At 45.2% G+C, this 15324-nt stretch overlaps 1 protein-coding gene across 1 annotated transcript in view; it reads left to right on the top strand.

Annotated features, from left to right (window-relative positions):
- LOC147022166 (globin-3-like) overlaps nucleotides 1–10641 on the top strand; it is a 28583-nt gene extending 17942 nt beyond the window's left edge. Inside the window, exon 3 of the mRNA XM_085892806.1 lies at nucleotides 10014–10641. Coding sequence (XP_085748932.1) covers nucleotides 10014–10139 — 126 coding nt within the window. The 3' untranslated portion in view covers nucleotides 10140–10641. The remainder of the gene's footprint in view (nucleotides 1–10013) is intronic.
- Nucleotides 10642–15324: the final 4683 nt, after the last annotated feature.

Here is a 15324-nt window from a genome sequence, read left to right as displayed (position 1 = left end):
GTGTTCTCTCTTTTCTCGTGTACAGTTAATTTGAACGTCTATTTCTCCATTATTCGTGAACAGAATTCGATGAAAATTGACAGGCATATACTAGACACATATGTGCAGGCATTAACCGAGCCCAAAGTGCAATTGAGGCCCTTCGGGCCGAGGAACGGCCCATTTTGGCCCATTTTCTTAAAATTGTTATTTCTCGGTTATTAGTGAACGGAACCAAACCAAACTTGAAAGGTATATTCTCGAAACCATTCCCTAGGCTTGAACTGAACCCAAAGTGTGATTCCGGCCCTTTCGGCCCATTTTCTTAAAATTATTTCCCGGTTATTAGTGGACGGAACCGAACCAAACTTGACAGGTATATTCTGGAGAACATTCCCCAGGCATGAACTGAGACCAAAGTTAGATTCCAGCCCTTTGGGCCAAGAAACGGCCCTTTGTATTAAAAAAAATAAATGCGTGGGCAAAATTAGGTCGCAAATGATGATATGAAACTAGCCTCACTCTTGTGAGGTGTTCTGGTTTCTTTTTCTGATGCGATAAAATCTTACCAAATTTCAAAACTATCTGTCGTCCGTGCTATCGCTCACTTGAGAGTTATATGAATGAACTTCCACGGGGTATGTTTGCAATTCGAACTTGTTTTTCATTTTCCTCACTCATATCATTGAATGCCTGATTATCATAGCTACAAATCTCTGGATACATTGCAATGCTTATAAACGGCAGATGACGCCAGTGTTTGTGGCTTTGTTTCATTTCTGCACGTTATAACCTCGAGAAGCTCTGATTCTGAGCCAAATTTCAAATTTTAAACTTCTTTATTGACTTCCGCAGGATTTCTGACTGCGAACAAAAGTGTTCATTTGTCCAATTGGGACATTGCTTGACATTACGAGTATGTCCGGGAGCATGGTGGTTACATGATCAATCGGAGATCTGTAATCGCTTGCCAAGCTAGCCATTCCTCATCAACCATTTTGATGGAGTGCTTGCTTGAGTGCTTGAGCCACTTGGCGAGTGCTCTACAGTATTTGCACTTGCACTGAATATATCAATCGACTTGAACAAAGTTCAGGGCCTACTCACCTCCATTTGGCTGTGTGGTGCCTCAGGTGGTGGTTTGCTCACAAAAAATGTGCAATTTTATTTTACACCACATTTCCCTTTTTTGTACGATTTTCTTTCTTTATACGATCCATCACTTTGGCATAGACAGATACATATAAAAATTGAACGTTTTGTTTCTAAAAGTTTATTCAACCGTTTTGTTGGGGTGCTTGCTTGAGCTGTTATGCCACTTTTCAAGTGCTCTTCAAGCTTCGATGGCAACACATCGGTGTGGTTCTCTATGGGGACATCTCCGGAGTTAGGAAAGCAAAATAAATTTGATGATTACAATGAATAAAATATGTTTTCAGATGATACAAAGCAATGAATCACCACATCATGGCTGGATAGCCGAGAGGTACGCAAGCTTACTCTTGGCTGTCTAGCCTGGGTTCAAATCCTGACCCAGCTATAAACTGTCATCTCGGTGTTTCACAGGCAAGGAGATTCATCAAAGTGTTTCCTGTCCCTCGGATTGACGTTAAACAGGATGTCACATCTGCCGGAACCACCACCCCCACTCACTCAGCCATCCACCACTTTCCCTCTCTCCCATTGCTCTCCCTCTCTCCCACATCTATCCCTCTCTCTCCCACATCTATCCCTCTCTCTCCCACATCTATCCCTCTCTCTCCCACCCCTATCCCTCTCTGTCCCACCCCTATCCTTCTCTCTCCCACCCTTATCCTTCTCTCTCTCTCTCTCACACCCCTATCCTTCTCTCTCCCACCCTTATCCTTCTCTCTCTCTCTCTCTCTCACCCCTATCCCTCTCTCTCTCTCTCTCTCTCCCACCCCTATCCCTCTCTCTCCCACCCTTATCCCTCTCTCTCCCACCCCTATCCCCCTCTCTCTCTCACCCCTATCCCTCTCTCTCCCACCCCTATCCCTCTCTCTCCCACCCCTATCCCTCTCTCTCCCACCCCTATCCCTCTCTCTCCCACCCCTATCCCTCTCTCTCCCACCCCTATCCCTCTCTCTCCCACCCCTATCCCTCTCTCTCCCACCCCTATCCCTCTCTCTCCCACCCCTATCCCTCTCTCTCTCCCACCCCTATCCCTCTCTCTCTCCCACCCCTATCCCTCTCTCTCCCACCCCTATCCCTCTCTCTCCCACCCCTATCCCTCTCTCTCCCACCCCTATCCCTCTCTCTCCCACCCCTATCCCTCTCTCTCCCACCCCTATCCCTCTCTCTCCCACCCCTATCCCTCTCTCTCCCACCCCTATCCCTCTCTCTCTCTCACCCCTATCCCTCTCTCTCCTCACCCCTATCCCTCTCTCTCTCCACCCCTATCCCTCTCTCTCCCACCCCTATCCCTCTCTCTCTCTCACCCCTATCCCTCTCTCTCTCTCCACCCCTATCCCTCTCTCTCTCTCACCCCTATCCCTCTCTCTCCCACCCTATCCCTTTCTCTCCCACCCTATCCCTTTCTCTCCCACCCTATCCCTTTCTCTCTCCCACCCTATCTGTCTCTCTCCCACCCTATCTGTCTCTCTCCCACCCTATCTGTCTCTCTCCCACCCTATCTGTCTCTCTCCCACCCTATCTGTCTCTCTCCCACCCTATCTGTCTCTCTCCCACCCTATCTCTCTCTCTCCCTCCCTATCTGACTCTCCCTCCCCTATCCCTTTCTCTCTCGCACCCTATCTGTCTCTCTCCCACCCTATCTGTCTCTCTCCCACGCTATCTGTCTCTCTCCCACCCTATCTGTCTCTCTCCCACCCTATCTGTCTCTCTCCCACCCTATCTGTCTCTCTCACACCCTATCTGTCTCTCTCCCACCCTATCTGTCTCTCCCACCCCTATCTGTCTCTCTCCCACCCCTATCCCTTTCTCTCTCCCACCCTATCTGTCTCTCTCCCACCCCTATCCCTTTCTCTCTCCCACCCTATCTGTCTCTCTCCCACCGTATTTGTCTCTCTCCCACCCTATCTGTCTCTCTCCCACCCTATCTGTCCTCTCTCCCACCCCTATCCCTTTCTCTCTCCCACCCTATCCCTTTCTCTCTCCCACCCTATCTGTCTCTCTCCCACCCTATCTGTCTCTCTCCCACCCTATCTGTCTCTCTCCCACCCTATCTGTCTCTCTCCCACCCTATCTGTCTCTCTCCCACCCTATCTGTCTCTCTCCCAACCTATCTGTCTCTCCCTCCCCTATCCCTTTCTCTCTCCCACCCTATCTGTCTCTCTCCCACCCTATCTGTCTCTCTCCCACCCTATCTGTCTCTCTCCCACCCTATCTGTCTCTCTCCCACCCTATCTGGCTCTCTCCCACCCTATCTGTCTCTCTCCCACCCTATCTGTCTCTCTCCCACCCTATCTGTCTCTCTCCCACCCCTATCTGTCTCTCTCCCACCCCTATCCCTTTCTCTCTCCCACCCTATCTGTCTCTCTCCCACCCCTATCCCTTTCTCTCTCCCACCCTATCTGTCTCTCTCCCACCGTATTTGTCTCTCTCCCACCCTATCTGTCTCTCTCCCACCCTAGGTGTCCTCTCTCCCGCCCCTATCCCTTTCTCTCTCCCACCCTTTCCCTTCCTCTCTCCCCCCCTATCTGGCTCTCTCCCACCCTATCTGTCTCTCTCCCACCCTATCTGTCTCTCTCCCACCCTATCTGTCTCTCTCCCACCCTATCTGTCTCTCTCCCACCCTATCTGTCTCTCTCCCACCCTATCTGTCTCTCTCCCACCCTATCTGTCTCTCTCCCACCCTATCTGTCTCTCTCCCACCATATCTGTCTCTCTCCCAACCTCTCTGTCTCTCCCCCACCCATCTACCTGCCACACCTCTCCCTCTCTCCCATACCTCTCCCTCTCTCCTACACCTTTCCCACACCTCTCCCTCTCTCGCACACCTTTCCCACACCTCTCCCTCTCTCCCACACCTCTTCCTTTCTCCTACAACTCCACCACACCTCTCCCTCTCTCCCACACCTCTCCCTCTCCCCCACTCCTCTCCCCCTCCTTCCCTGTCCCCCCACACCTCCTCCTCTGTTAAGTGGACTGCTAAGGACTAACCGTTTAGTTTTGAATTTAAAACTGCTTCTCCAGAGTGTAGCATTATGAATCAGATTCGGTGTGAGCCATCTGGAGGGGTGCCAATGTTGCTGCAGGTGTCAACATGCATCCAGGCAGGCCTTTGCCAGGTCGAGAGCATGGGTTTTAAATGCTCCTACAAAGTTTTATATAGAACCTGGCGGTTAAAAAGAGAATGTTGCTGTTTGGGTGCATTGAATTGCCCTTTCCTTCCCATCCCCTCATGCTACCTCCTTTCCCCTTGCACTGCCTCTCCTCCTCTTCTCCTCACACCGTATTCCCTTCCCCTTATGATGCTGCATTCCCTTCCATTCATGCTGCCTGCCCCTCCCCTTGTGCATCCTTCCCTTCCCCTCCCCTCAAACTGCCTTCCCTTCCGCTCATGCCACCTTTCCTTTCCCTCATGCTGCCTTCCCTTTCCCTTATGCTGTCTTCCCTTTCCCTCACACCACCTTGCCTTCCCTTCATGCTACCTTCCCTTTCCCTTATGCTGCCTTCCTTTTCCCTCACACCACCTTGCCTTCCCACCATGCTGCCTTCCCTCCCCCTACCCTCATGCTTACGTTCTCCAAAACCTCCTCCCGTCTCCACCCCCTATGGACATCTCCAGGCGGTCTCCGCATGCTGTCTTCACATGCTATTTTAACGTACCCCATTTTGTTGAATCCTGTACTACCCACACCTAATCTCTACAAGTCCCATTACCAAAGGCAAGTGAGAACCCCTCCACTCAAGCATACCTCATCCTAAACCGCACCCCATCCCCACTTCAGCCTTCCCCCACTCCTCTCTCCCCCATCCTGCTCGCTCCCACCCACCCCCTCCCCTTCCCGGAGTGGATAGCAATGTTTGGTGATAAGTTGTTTTCCCCAAGTCCCCCTTCCTCGCTCTCCCCCTATTCCTCACCCCCTCCTAGCTCCCCTCTCCCTTCTCCGACCCTCCTCTCCCACCCCTCCCTCCCTGTTCAGGGGACTGTTAAGGACTGATGGTTTAATTTTGAATTTAAAATGGCTTCTCCAAAGTGTAGCATGTATGAATCATATTTGGAGCGAGCCAACCAGAGGGGTTCAAAGGTCACTACATGTGTGAGCGTGCATGTATGAAGGCAGGCCAGCCTTTGTCAGGTAGATAGTGAGGATTTTAAATGCTCCCGCCAAGTTTTATATGGAACCCAGCGGTTAAAAACAAAATGTTGCTGTTTGGGCACGTTTTATCACCCTTCCCCTCCCATCACGCTGCCTTCCCTTCCTCTCATGCCACATTCCCTTCTCCTCACACCGCATTCGCTTATCATACCCCATTCCCTTCCCCTCACACTGCCTTCCCTTCCCATAATGCTGCCTTCCACCCTTCCCTCAGGTTTACCTCCTCCCAAACACCCTCCCTCTCCGTCACCTCTCCTCCCCCCCCCCAACCATGGACACATCTCCGGGCATTTTCTGCATGCTGCATTAACGTGCCGTTTTAACATACCCCATTTTTTTCAATCCTGTACTACGCCCACCCCATCTTCACAAGTCCTACTACCAAACGCAAGTCGAGAACCCCACCACTCACGCTTACCTCCTCCCAAAACACATCCCCCTCCCCACTTCCCCCACTTGTCCCTCCTCCATCTTCCTCACCCTCACTCCCTCCCAGAGTGTATAGCAACGTTTGGTGATGCGTTGTTCTCCCCAACCCCCTTCCTCATTCTACCTCACGCCCTCTCTCTCTCTCTCTCTATCTCCCCATATATCTCTATCTCTATCTCTATCTCTATCTCTATCTCTATCTCTATCTCTATCTCTATCTCTATCTCTATCTCTATCTCTATCTCTATCTCTATCTCTATCTCTATCTCTATCTCTATCTCTATCTCTATCTCTATCTCTATCTCTATCTCTATCTCTATCTCTATCTCTATCTCTATCTCTATCTCTATCTCTATCTATCTCTCTCTCTCTCTCTCTCTCTCTCTCTCTCTCTCTCTCTCTCTCTCTCTCTCTCTCTCTCCCCCATATCTCTCTCTCTCTCTCTCTCTCTCTCTCTCTCTGTGTCTCTCTCTCTCTCTCTCTCTCTCTCTCTCTCTCTGTGTCTCTCTCTCTCTCTCTCTCTCTGTCTCTCTCTCTCTCTCTCTCTCTCTCTCTCTCTCTCTCTCTCTCTCTCTCTCTCTCTCTCTCTCTCTCTCTCTCTCTCTCTCTCTCTCTCTCTCTCTCTCTCTCTCTCTCTCTCTCTCTCTCTCTCTCTCTCTCTCTCTCTCTCTCTCTCTCTCTCTCTCTCTCTCTCTCTCTCTCTCTCTCTCTCTCTCTCTCTCTCTCTCTCTCCCCTCTCTCTCTCTCTCTCTCCCCCTCTCTCTCTTCCCCTCTCTCTCTTCCCCTCTCTCTCTTCCCCTCTCTCTCTCCCCCTCTCTCTCTCCCCCTCTCTCCCCCTCTCTCCCCCTCTCCGCCGCCGCCTCTGCTAAGGGGACTGTGAAGGACTGATGGTTTAGTTTTGAATTTAAAATGTCTTCCCCAGAGTGTAGCATGTACAAATCATATCCAAGTGGCTGAGTAAACACCAAGAAAACAGAGATGATGATGAATTGCAAAGGAGATACAGAAGTGATTGTAGTTCAGAATGGAAATGATGAGCTGAAGCAAGTGGAGAGATTTAAGTACCTCGGATCAAAAATTGATGATAAAGGGGACATGAGGTGGATGTAAGGGTCATGGTGAAAGCTAAGTGGAAGAAGTGGAGGAATGTGGCAATAATGAGAAACAGAAAAATACCAATTGAGCTTAAAGTTAAAATACAGTATACATAACTGTGATGAGACCAGTGATATTGTCTGGTGCTGAAACTTGGGCATTGCATAAGAAGGAAGAGTCGTCACTGAGCAGGGCAGAGATGAAGATAATGCAATGGAATCAAGGAGTGTCATTCGCTGATCAGATAAGGAATGAAGATATAAGAAGAAGGATTGAAGTGAGAAGTCAGGAAATCAGAGAAACAGGGACTGAGACTGAAATGGCTCAACATAGTGAGAGGTGACGTGGAGAGGAACGGATTAAGATCAGAGGATGCAGAAAGCAGCAGCATGACTGAACCCACCCAGATTAGCATGGGCTTAAACAGCCGGAGAGGATGATGATGATGATGATGATGATGATGATGATGATGATGATGATGGCATTATTTCTTTGAGGTCGACATATCTAATCATCATGGGCTGGCATGAATGGTTTGAGTAGGATATATGACCACAGGGTGACATCATTCCTTAGAGGTAAGGTGGAAATATCTAATCATGACAGACAGGCATAACAGCTTAGAGGAAGATATATCAACATGGGCTGCCATCATTCCTTATAAGAAGAGTACTCTTGTTTGTGGGATTAAATTCCGAGCAGAATAGCAGTTGACTATCGTCGATGTTTTTACACAAATGGAAAGTGTGTTGCATCACAGAGCATTTCCTGCTTTTTCAATGCATCTTAAGCTGGCTTTACTATCAAGTTGCACCTCCTTATGGACAGGAAATATCCCACTTTGCCTTTTGAAAAGAGCAAGCCATGGTATGCTGGAAAGTAACGAAAAAACTCAAATTTCTTCTGAGTTTGATGGTCGTCTCAGAGGCGCCATGATGGAGATATGACCACCACCACATGGTCCAGAATAAACTGGAAGGGCACTCGGTGGAGCACATACCTCTGCCACATTATGCCTGATCCACGAGAACATATCGGGCACAATACATTTTTAAAATATCATGCTATACAGTACGATATCGTTTTTGGCCCAATCTCTCAATGGTGAAGAATCACTTTGAAAATTAAACAATTCTCGTATCCAGATACGGATTCGGATCTACACCAAAATCGAACGAACTCGTCGTTGCCACACACCCAACATGTCCACCAAGTTTCGTCCGAATCCGTCCACAACGTTTTGAGATATTGTGCTATATATCATTTTTAGCCCTTTCTCTCAATAATGAAGAACCACTTAAAAAATTTGTGTGGTCGGATTTGGATTCAGATCCGGATCTTCACCAAAATCTAATCAGTTGGTCCTTGTTACACACCGAACCTGTCCACAAAGTTTCATGTGGATCCGTCTACAACTTTTTGAGATATCCTGTGCACAAACAGACAGAAAATGGTGAAAACATAATCTCCTTCACCTTCGGTAGTGGAAATAACAATTGCCAAGCGCTCGGGGTTTCACATACTCCGCACTCACTCTATTCAGAACAACAAGGACAACTTTCCCCTCCACCCTTACCAAAACCTTCACCCCCTTCCCCTCCCCCCGATTCTTACTCCCCATAAGGCCGACACTGTCCTTGAAAAGTTTTGTGACAATCAATTAAAGTGGTTAAATAGATTACCTTACCACTATTCCAAATTGAAAAATCTATAAAAGCTGATAACTTAAAATTTTCACCATAAATTCCCCATGGGCCCCTCGTTATGCAAACCATTTTTGGTAGCACAGCGGCCCTTTGGGCTGAGATGAATAGCCAAACCACGATATGGAGACACCCCCTTCTCTCTCCCCCACCATAAAATACTACCCCCTTATTTTACGACTCATTGTCCCCCATTATGTGTGCTAAATTTTGTTGTGATCACGCAAGCCATTAAAAAGATCTCCTTCACCCCCATAATCATCTCCTCCACAAATGGCACTCCCCATGTGGTCCTCATTATATCTGCAAGGTTTGGTTGCCCGATAATGTTCCGTTTTCAAGATATACAAGATATTAGGGAACAGACAGATGAACAGAAAATGGAGTGTGACAATCAGGTCAGCTTTGCATTTGTATAAACTTTGCCTGATGCACTGATGAATTGCAGGGAGGAGGTTAAGAATGTAATTTGTAATCACTTAAAGTGTTGTAATCCTGGCGTTGGCTTGGTTAGGGTGACTGACTTGGGATCCGAGGGTCCTGAGTTCATGCCCTGTCAGCTGCTGAATTAACACTAGGTGGGATTGACTCAGCCTGTCATTCTGAGATGGGTGAAATGAGCACCAGTGTACTGGTAATAGGGGCACTGCATCAGTGACACAGCCATGTCCCAAACCATTGATGCAACCAGCAGCCTCAAGGCTACACACAAGAGTGTGCGTGTAGTTACTCTCTGTGCAGAGCTTTGGTGCTACCGAAGAAGTCTCCTGAGATATTGGGCACAATCCTGGACAAGTCGCCACTCTGACACAGGATACTCAAATGGCTCAATCATCCCAGCAAGCTGGTACTCATTTTTGCCATCCTCGGAAGGACGACAGGCTGAGTCAACCCCACCTGGTATTAATTCAACAGCAATGTGGGATTTGAACTCAGGACCCAGGATCCCAAGCACACCATCCATCCATCCATTGAGATCGTACTCTGTGCAGAGCGTTGGTGCTGCCTAGGCAGTCTCCTTGGCTATTGGGCACAATCCTGGATGGGTCGCCACTCCGACACAGGATACCAGCAAGCTGGCACTCATTTTGCTGACCTCAGAAGGATGACAGGCAGAGTCAACCCCACCTGGTGTTAATTAAACATCAAAGTAGCATTTGAACTCAGGATCCTATGATCCCAAGCCCACCACCCGAACAATTAAGCCAACACCAGGCATTGCGTGCAGTTACAGTGTTGTTTATGTCACTCAAAGTCGTTTCCTTCTCCCATAGTCTGAACTTCCATTGTTCAAGTATCGGTGAAATGATCAGAATCCAAAATTATGTTCATTGTATGGAGGCCTATTTACTCTTGACAGAGCATTCGACTCAGCAAATTGTGAACGATTCCATGGTTAAGAACCAGTCCTGGATAGATGACAATTCTGTAAGATCATCCCTGTTGGTCAAACTAGCCTAACTTAGCACTAACACAATTTCATCCCGATTGTTGTGCACAGGTTCTTAGCAAAGTCATCTTTGACGTTGCATCCGAAAAACTGAACAAGCCATTGGCAGAAAAAGTGGTCTCCGCCTGGGATAAATTTCTGAGCATTGTGTGTATTGGTCTTCAGTCAAAATACTAGCAATGATTATAATTTAGAACATCCAATCAACAGGTTGTATGTTTTGGTGGAAAGCACTGGACTGTACTTGGCTAAGTGATTAATATTGTGCCTTGAAAAGTTGTTAACGATTTATGATTGACAAGTCACCGTAACTCATACCACATCATCATTGTAAATGCTTTAAGATGAGGAGGTGGTTGTGTAACTGTTTTCCAATAGATTTCTTTTCAATTTTTTTTTAGCTCTCTTAGTGCTGCTGTTACACTTGTTTTGAAGTAAAATAATAATTCTTCTTTTTGAACTACTAATCATTACTTTTCTCTTAGCAGTTTGTCTTGGGAATGTAGATGCAAGTTTCGAGAGAAAGCAGGGGAGAAAAAAATAGTTTAAATAATTGAACAAATAAAATCGAAGCTTGTCTTTCCCCAGAAGTGAACCTTTATCAATGGATAATCCCTCCATGATTTGATGTGGAACTGCTTTGCCAAGGCCTGACAATAAAAAAAAAGAGAAAACTTTACGCTTTTGCATCAACTGTGTGGATTGTTTGGCAATTTCATCGATCTCTGTGTGGAATGGCCATGAAGCTGTTTGGTCAGCCTCGCTGAAGTGGCCACAGTAGTTGAAACAGTACATACAAGTTTGACTTACAATTCTGTTGTTATTTATTAGGGTGGTGATATTTACAGATGGAACTTCACCTTGTGTCGTAAGACGAACTATCCCTGTGTCGTAAGACGCGACCAGGGTTGCGTCAGGAAGGGCATCCGGCGTAAAACATGTGCCAAATCACTATGCGGATCATAATGGATGATCCGCTGTGGCGACCCCTAACGGGAGCAGCCGAAAGAAGAAGAAGAAGAAGAAGATATTTACAGATGGAAATTAAAGATAAAAATTCTGAATCTGTACACCCTAATTTTGTTCCAACGCTAATTTTTGTTTTTTATCGCACCCATGTTCGAAGGAAGCAGTTCAGTTTGTCATTTTCAATAATAAATAGGCAAAGCCTAGAAACGAACAGAAACCTTTTGAATTACCCTTTTGAGCCCTTCAGAATTACCCTTATGGAACCATTTAGAATTACCCTTTAGGATCCATTAGAAGGACCCTTTACAACCATTAATAATTACCCTGTCGGACCCATTAGAATTACCCTTTAGAACCCTTTAAAATTACCCTTCAGAATCGCTTAGAATTACCCTTTAGAACCACTTTGGATTACCCTTTAAAACCATTGGGAATTACTCTTTATAATTACCCCTTACAACCCTTTAGAATTACACTTTAGAATAAGCCTTTATAATTATCCTTTAGAATCATCCTTTAAAACCCTTGAGAAATACCTTTTAGAACCCATTATAATTACCCATTAGAACCCTCCAGTATTACCCTTTAGAACCCAAAGGAATGATCATTTAGAAGCCTTTAGAATTACCCTTTAAGCCCCTTTAGAAACCTTCATAATTACCCTGTCGAACGCATTAGAATTACCCCTTAGAACCACTTTAGATTACCCTTAAAAACCCTTTGGAATTACCCTTTATAATTACCCCTTAGAACCCTTCAGAATTACACTTTAGAACCCATTATAATTCCCCTTTGAACCCTCCAGAACCACCCTTTAGAACCCAAAAGAATGATCATTTAGAAGCCTTTAGAATTACACTTTAAGCCCCTTTAGAATTACCCTTTAAAACACTTTAGAATTACCCTTTAAAACCCTTTAGAATTAGCCTTTAGAACCCCTCAGAATCCCTTAGAATTACCCCCTGGAACCACTTTGGACTACCATTTAAAACCCCATGGAATTACCCTTTAGAATTACCATTTAGAAACCTTCAGAATTACTCTTTAGAATCCATTATAATTACGCTTTAAAACCCTCTAGAATGACCATTTAGAACCCATTAGAATTACCCTTTAGAACCCATCAGAATTACCCTTTAGAACATATTAGAATTACCCTTTAGAACACTGTAGAATGGCCCTTTAGAACCCATTAGAACACATTAGAATTACCCTTTAGAACCCATTAGAATTACCCTTCAGAACCTATTAGAATTACCCTTGAGAACCCGATAGAACCCTGTAGAATTACCGTTTAGAACCCGCGGCATTACCATTTAGAACTGCTTTTCATTACCCTTTAGAACCCATTAGAATTACCCTTTAGAACCCCTTAGAATTACCCTTTTAAACCCTGTATAATTACTCTTTAACACCCCTCAGAATTACCCCATATAATTACCCTTTCAAACCCTTTAGAATCACCCTTCAGAACCCTTTAGAATTACACTTTAGAACCCATCAGAATCCATTACAACTAACCTTTCAAAACCCTTAGAAGTACCCTTTAAACCCTTGAGAGTTATACTTTAAAACCTTTTAGAATTACCCCATAAAACCCACTAGAATTATGCTTTAGAACCATGTCGAATTACCATTTAGATCCCTCTAGAATTACCCATTAAACCCTTCAGAATCCTTTATAATTGCTGTTTAAAAACCCTTTAGAATTACCCTATTAAATCCTTTAGAATTACCCATGAGAACCCTCTGGAATTACCATTTAGAATAATTTCGAATTACCCTTTAGAATCTTGTAGAATTGCCCTTTAGAACCCATTGAAATTACCATTTAGAACCCCTGATAATTACCCTTTAGTACTACTACTCAGCCGATCCATCCGAGCAGAAGATCAAGGAAAGACCCTTTAGAACCCCTTAGAATTACCCTTTAAAACCCATCAGAAGTACCCTTTAGAATTAACCTTCAAAACATTTTAGAATTACCCTTTAGAACCCTCTAGAATTACGCTTGTAAATGGTGGGTGAAACACCCCCCCCCCACCAACCCAGAATAACTACCCTACATGGCCAAAAGTATGCGGACACCCTTTATAATTAGTGGAGTCAGCTATTTCAGCCACACCCATTGCTGACAAGTGTATAAAATCAAGTACACAGCCATGCAATCTCCATAGACAAACACTGGCAGTAGACTGGTCCATCCTGAAGAACTCAGTTACTTTCAACACAGCACCATCATAGGATGCCACCTTTCTAACAAGTTAGTTTATCAAATTTGTGCCCTGCTATAGCTGCCCCGGTCAACTGTAAGTGCTGTTATTGTGAAGTGGAAATTTCGAGGGGCAACAACAGCTCAGCCTTGAAGTGGTAGGTCATATAAGTTCACAGAACTGGTCCACCGAGTGCTGAAGCACGTAGGATGGAAAAATAATCTGTCGTCTGTTGCAACACTCATTACTGAGTTCCAAACTGACTGGAAGCAATGTCAGCACAAGCACTGTTCGTCGGGAGATTCATGAAATGGGTTTCCATGGCCAAGCAGCCGCACACGAGCCTAAGATCACAATGCGCAATGCGAAGCATTGGCTGGATTGGTGTGAAGCTCACCTCCATTGGACTGTGGAGCAGTGGAAATGCATTCTCTGCAGTGATGAATCACACTTCACCATCTGATCGTCCAACGGACTAATCTGGGTTTGGTGGATGTCAGGAGAACACCACCTGCTCGAATGCATAGTGCCAACTGTAAAGTTTTGTGGAGTAGGAATAATGGTCTGGGGCTGTTTTTCATGGTTCAGGCTCGGCCCCTTAGTTCCAGTGAAGGGAAATCTTAACGCAACAGCATATAATGACATTCTAGATAATTCTGTGCTTTCAACTTTGTGGCAACAGTTTGAGGAAGGCCCTTTCCTGTTTCAGCATGACAATGCCTCCATACAGAAATGGTTTGTTGAGATCGGTATCCAAGAGCTTGACTGGCCTGCACAGAGCCCTGAACTTAACCCCATCGAACACCTTTGAGATGAATTGGAATGCCGACAGCGAGACAATTGCCCAGCATCAGTGCCCGACCTCACTCATGCTCTTGTGGCTGAATGGAAACAAATTCCTGCAGCAATGTTCCAACATCTAGTGGAAAACCTTCCCAGAAGAGTGGAGGTTGTTATACATCAAAGGGGGGCAGGGGGGGTGGACCAACTCCATATTATTGCCCATGATTTTGGAATGAGATGTTGGACGAGCACATGTCCACATACTTTTGGCTGTGTAGTGTACATAGGCCCAATAAAAGAAATATTTTCTCTATGTTAGTAGGCTATCCTGATATGTTTGCATGAGTTTATTTTCCTTGTTTCATAGTTGAACTCCTGGATGTTACTGAGTGGACCCACTGCATCCCTAACCGGTGTATCAATTTGTTGTGCTATGCTACTGGGGTTGAGTTTTATATGGATCAAATACATGCACCCAATTGGAACCTTGGAACTTGGCCATGTGTAATTCTCATGACTAATGAAGTATGTTAAATATTAGTCATGAGAATATACCAAGGAATACCTGCATGGAACGAGGCTGATCCTGAAAACATACATTTCTCGAAGTAACAAAATCAAAGCTATACACCAACTTGCAATACCAGTATTCCAGCACATCAGTGGAATAATAAACTAGCCACAATCAGAAATCAATAAACTAGATATCAAAACAAAGAAACTTCTCACCATCCACAAAATTATTCCACAAAAATCAATGCATCTGGAGAATATAGCTATCGAGACGAGAAGGAGGTGGCGGTCTGATGGAACTAAACCAAGTGCACAGATTGACAATTGTAGGATTGGCTGTGTACATGAAAAGTGAAACATAGCACCGAAATCAATTTGGAAGCAAACACGAAGACAACATACCAGAAAAGGTGTCCTAACAAAAAATTTCCAAAGAAAGGTGCGAATGGAAAATGTCACATGAAACCAAAACAGCACAGAATATAGCCCCATAAATTGCAAAAACCACAAAAGAAGAACATAAAACGAAATATCAACAGACATACAATGACAACTGCGAAAACGATAAAAGAGCAGGAAGGCATAAAAAGAAAAAAGAAAGAAAAAAAAGTTGGACGGATTGTGAGTAGACAAAGAAGGCTCTTTGGAATGGCTAAGAAGAGGTCAACTCAAATGAGATGGAGAAAAAAACATCATTATAAATGCCCAAGACGAAGGACAGACACTGTATCAATGGCTTTAAAAAAATGGCATGACTGAGTCAATCAGAGAAGCATAGCTTCTGCAAGGAAGAAACAGAAAGTACAAGACACCTCCTATCTGGATGTAAAAAAAACTCATGTCAGAACATCTGTACACCCAAAGGCACCACAAGGTATGTAGAG

The sequence above is a fragment of the Eptatretus burgeri genome, chromosome 8 (genome assembly GCF_056783735.1).
Source record: "Eptatretus burgeri isolate ZD-2024b chromosome 8, Ebu_testis_v1, whole genome shotgun sequence".
NCBI classification, from domain to species: Eukaryota; Metazoa; Chordata; class Myxini; order Myxiniformes; family Myxinidae; genus Eptatretus; species Eptatretus burgeri.
This window is presented reverse-complemented; position numbering and strand designations above follow the sequence as displayed.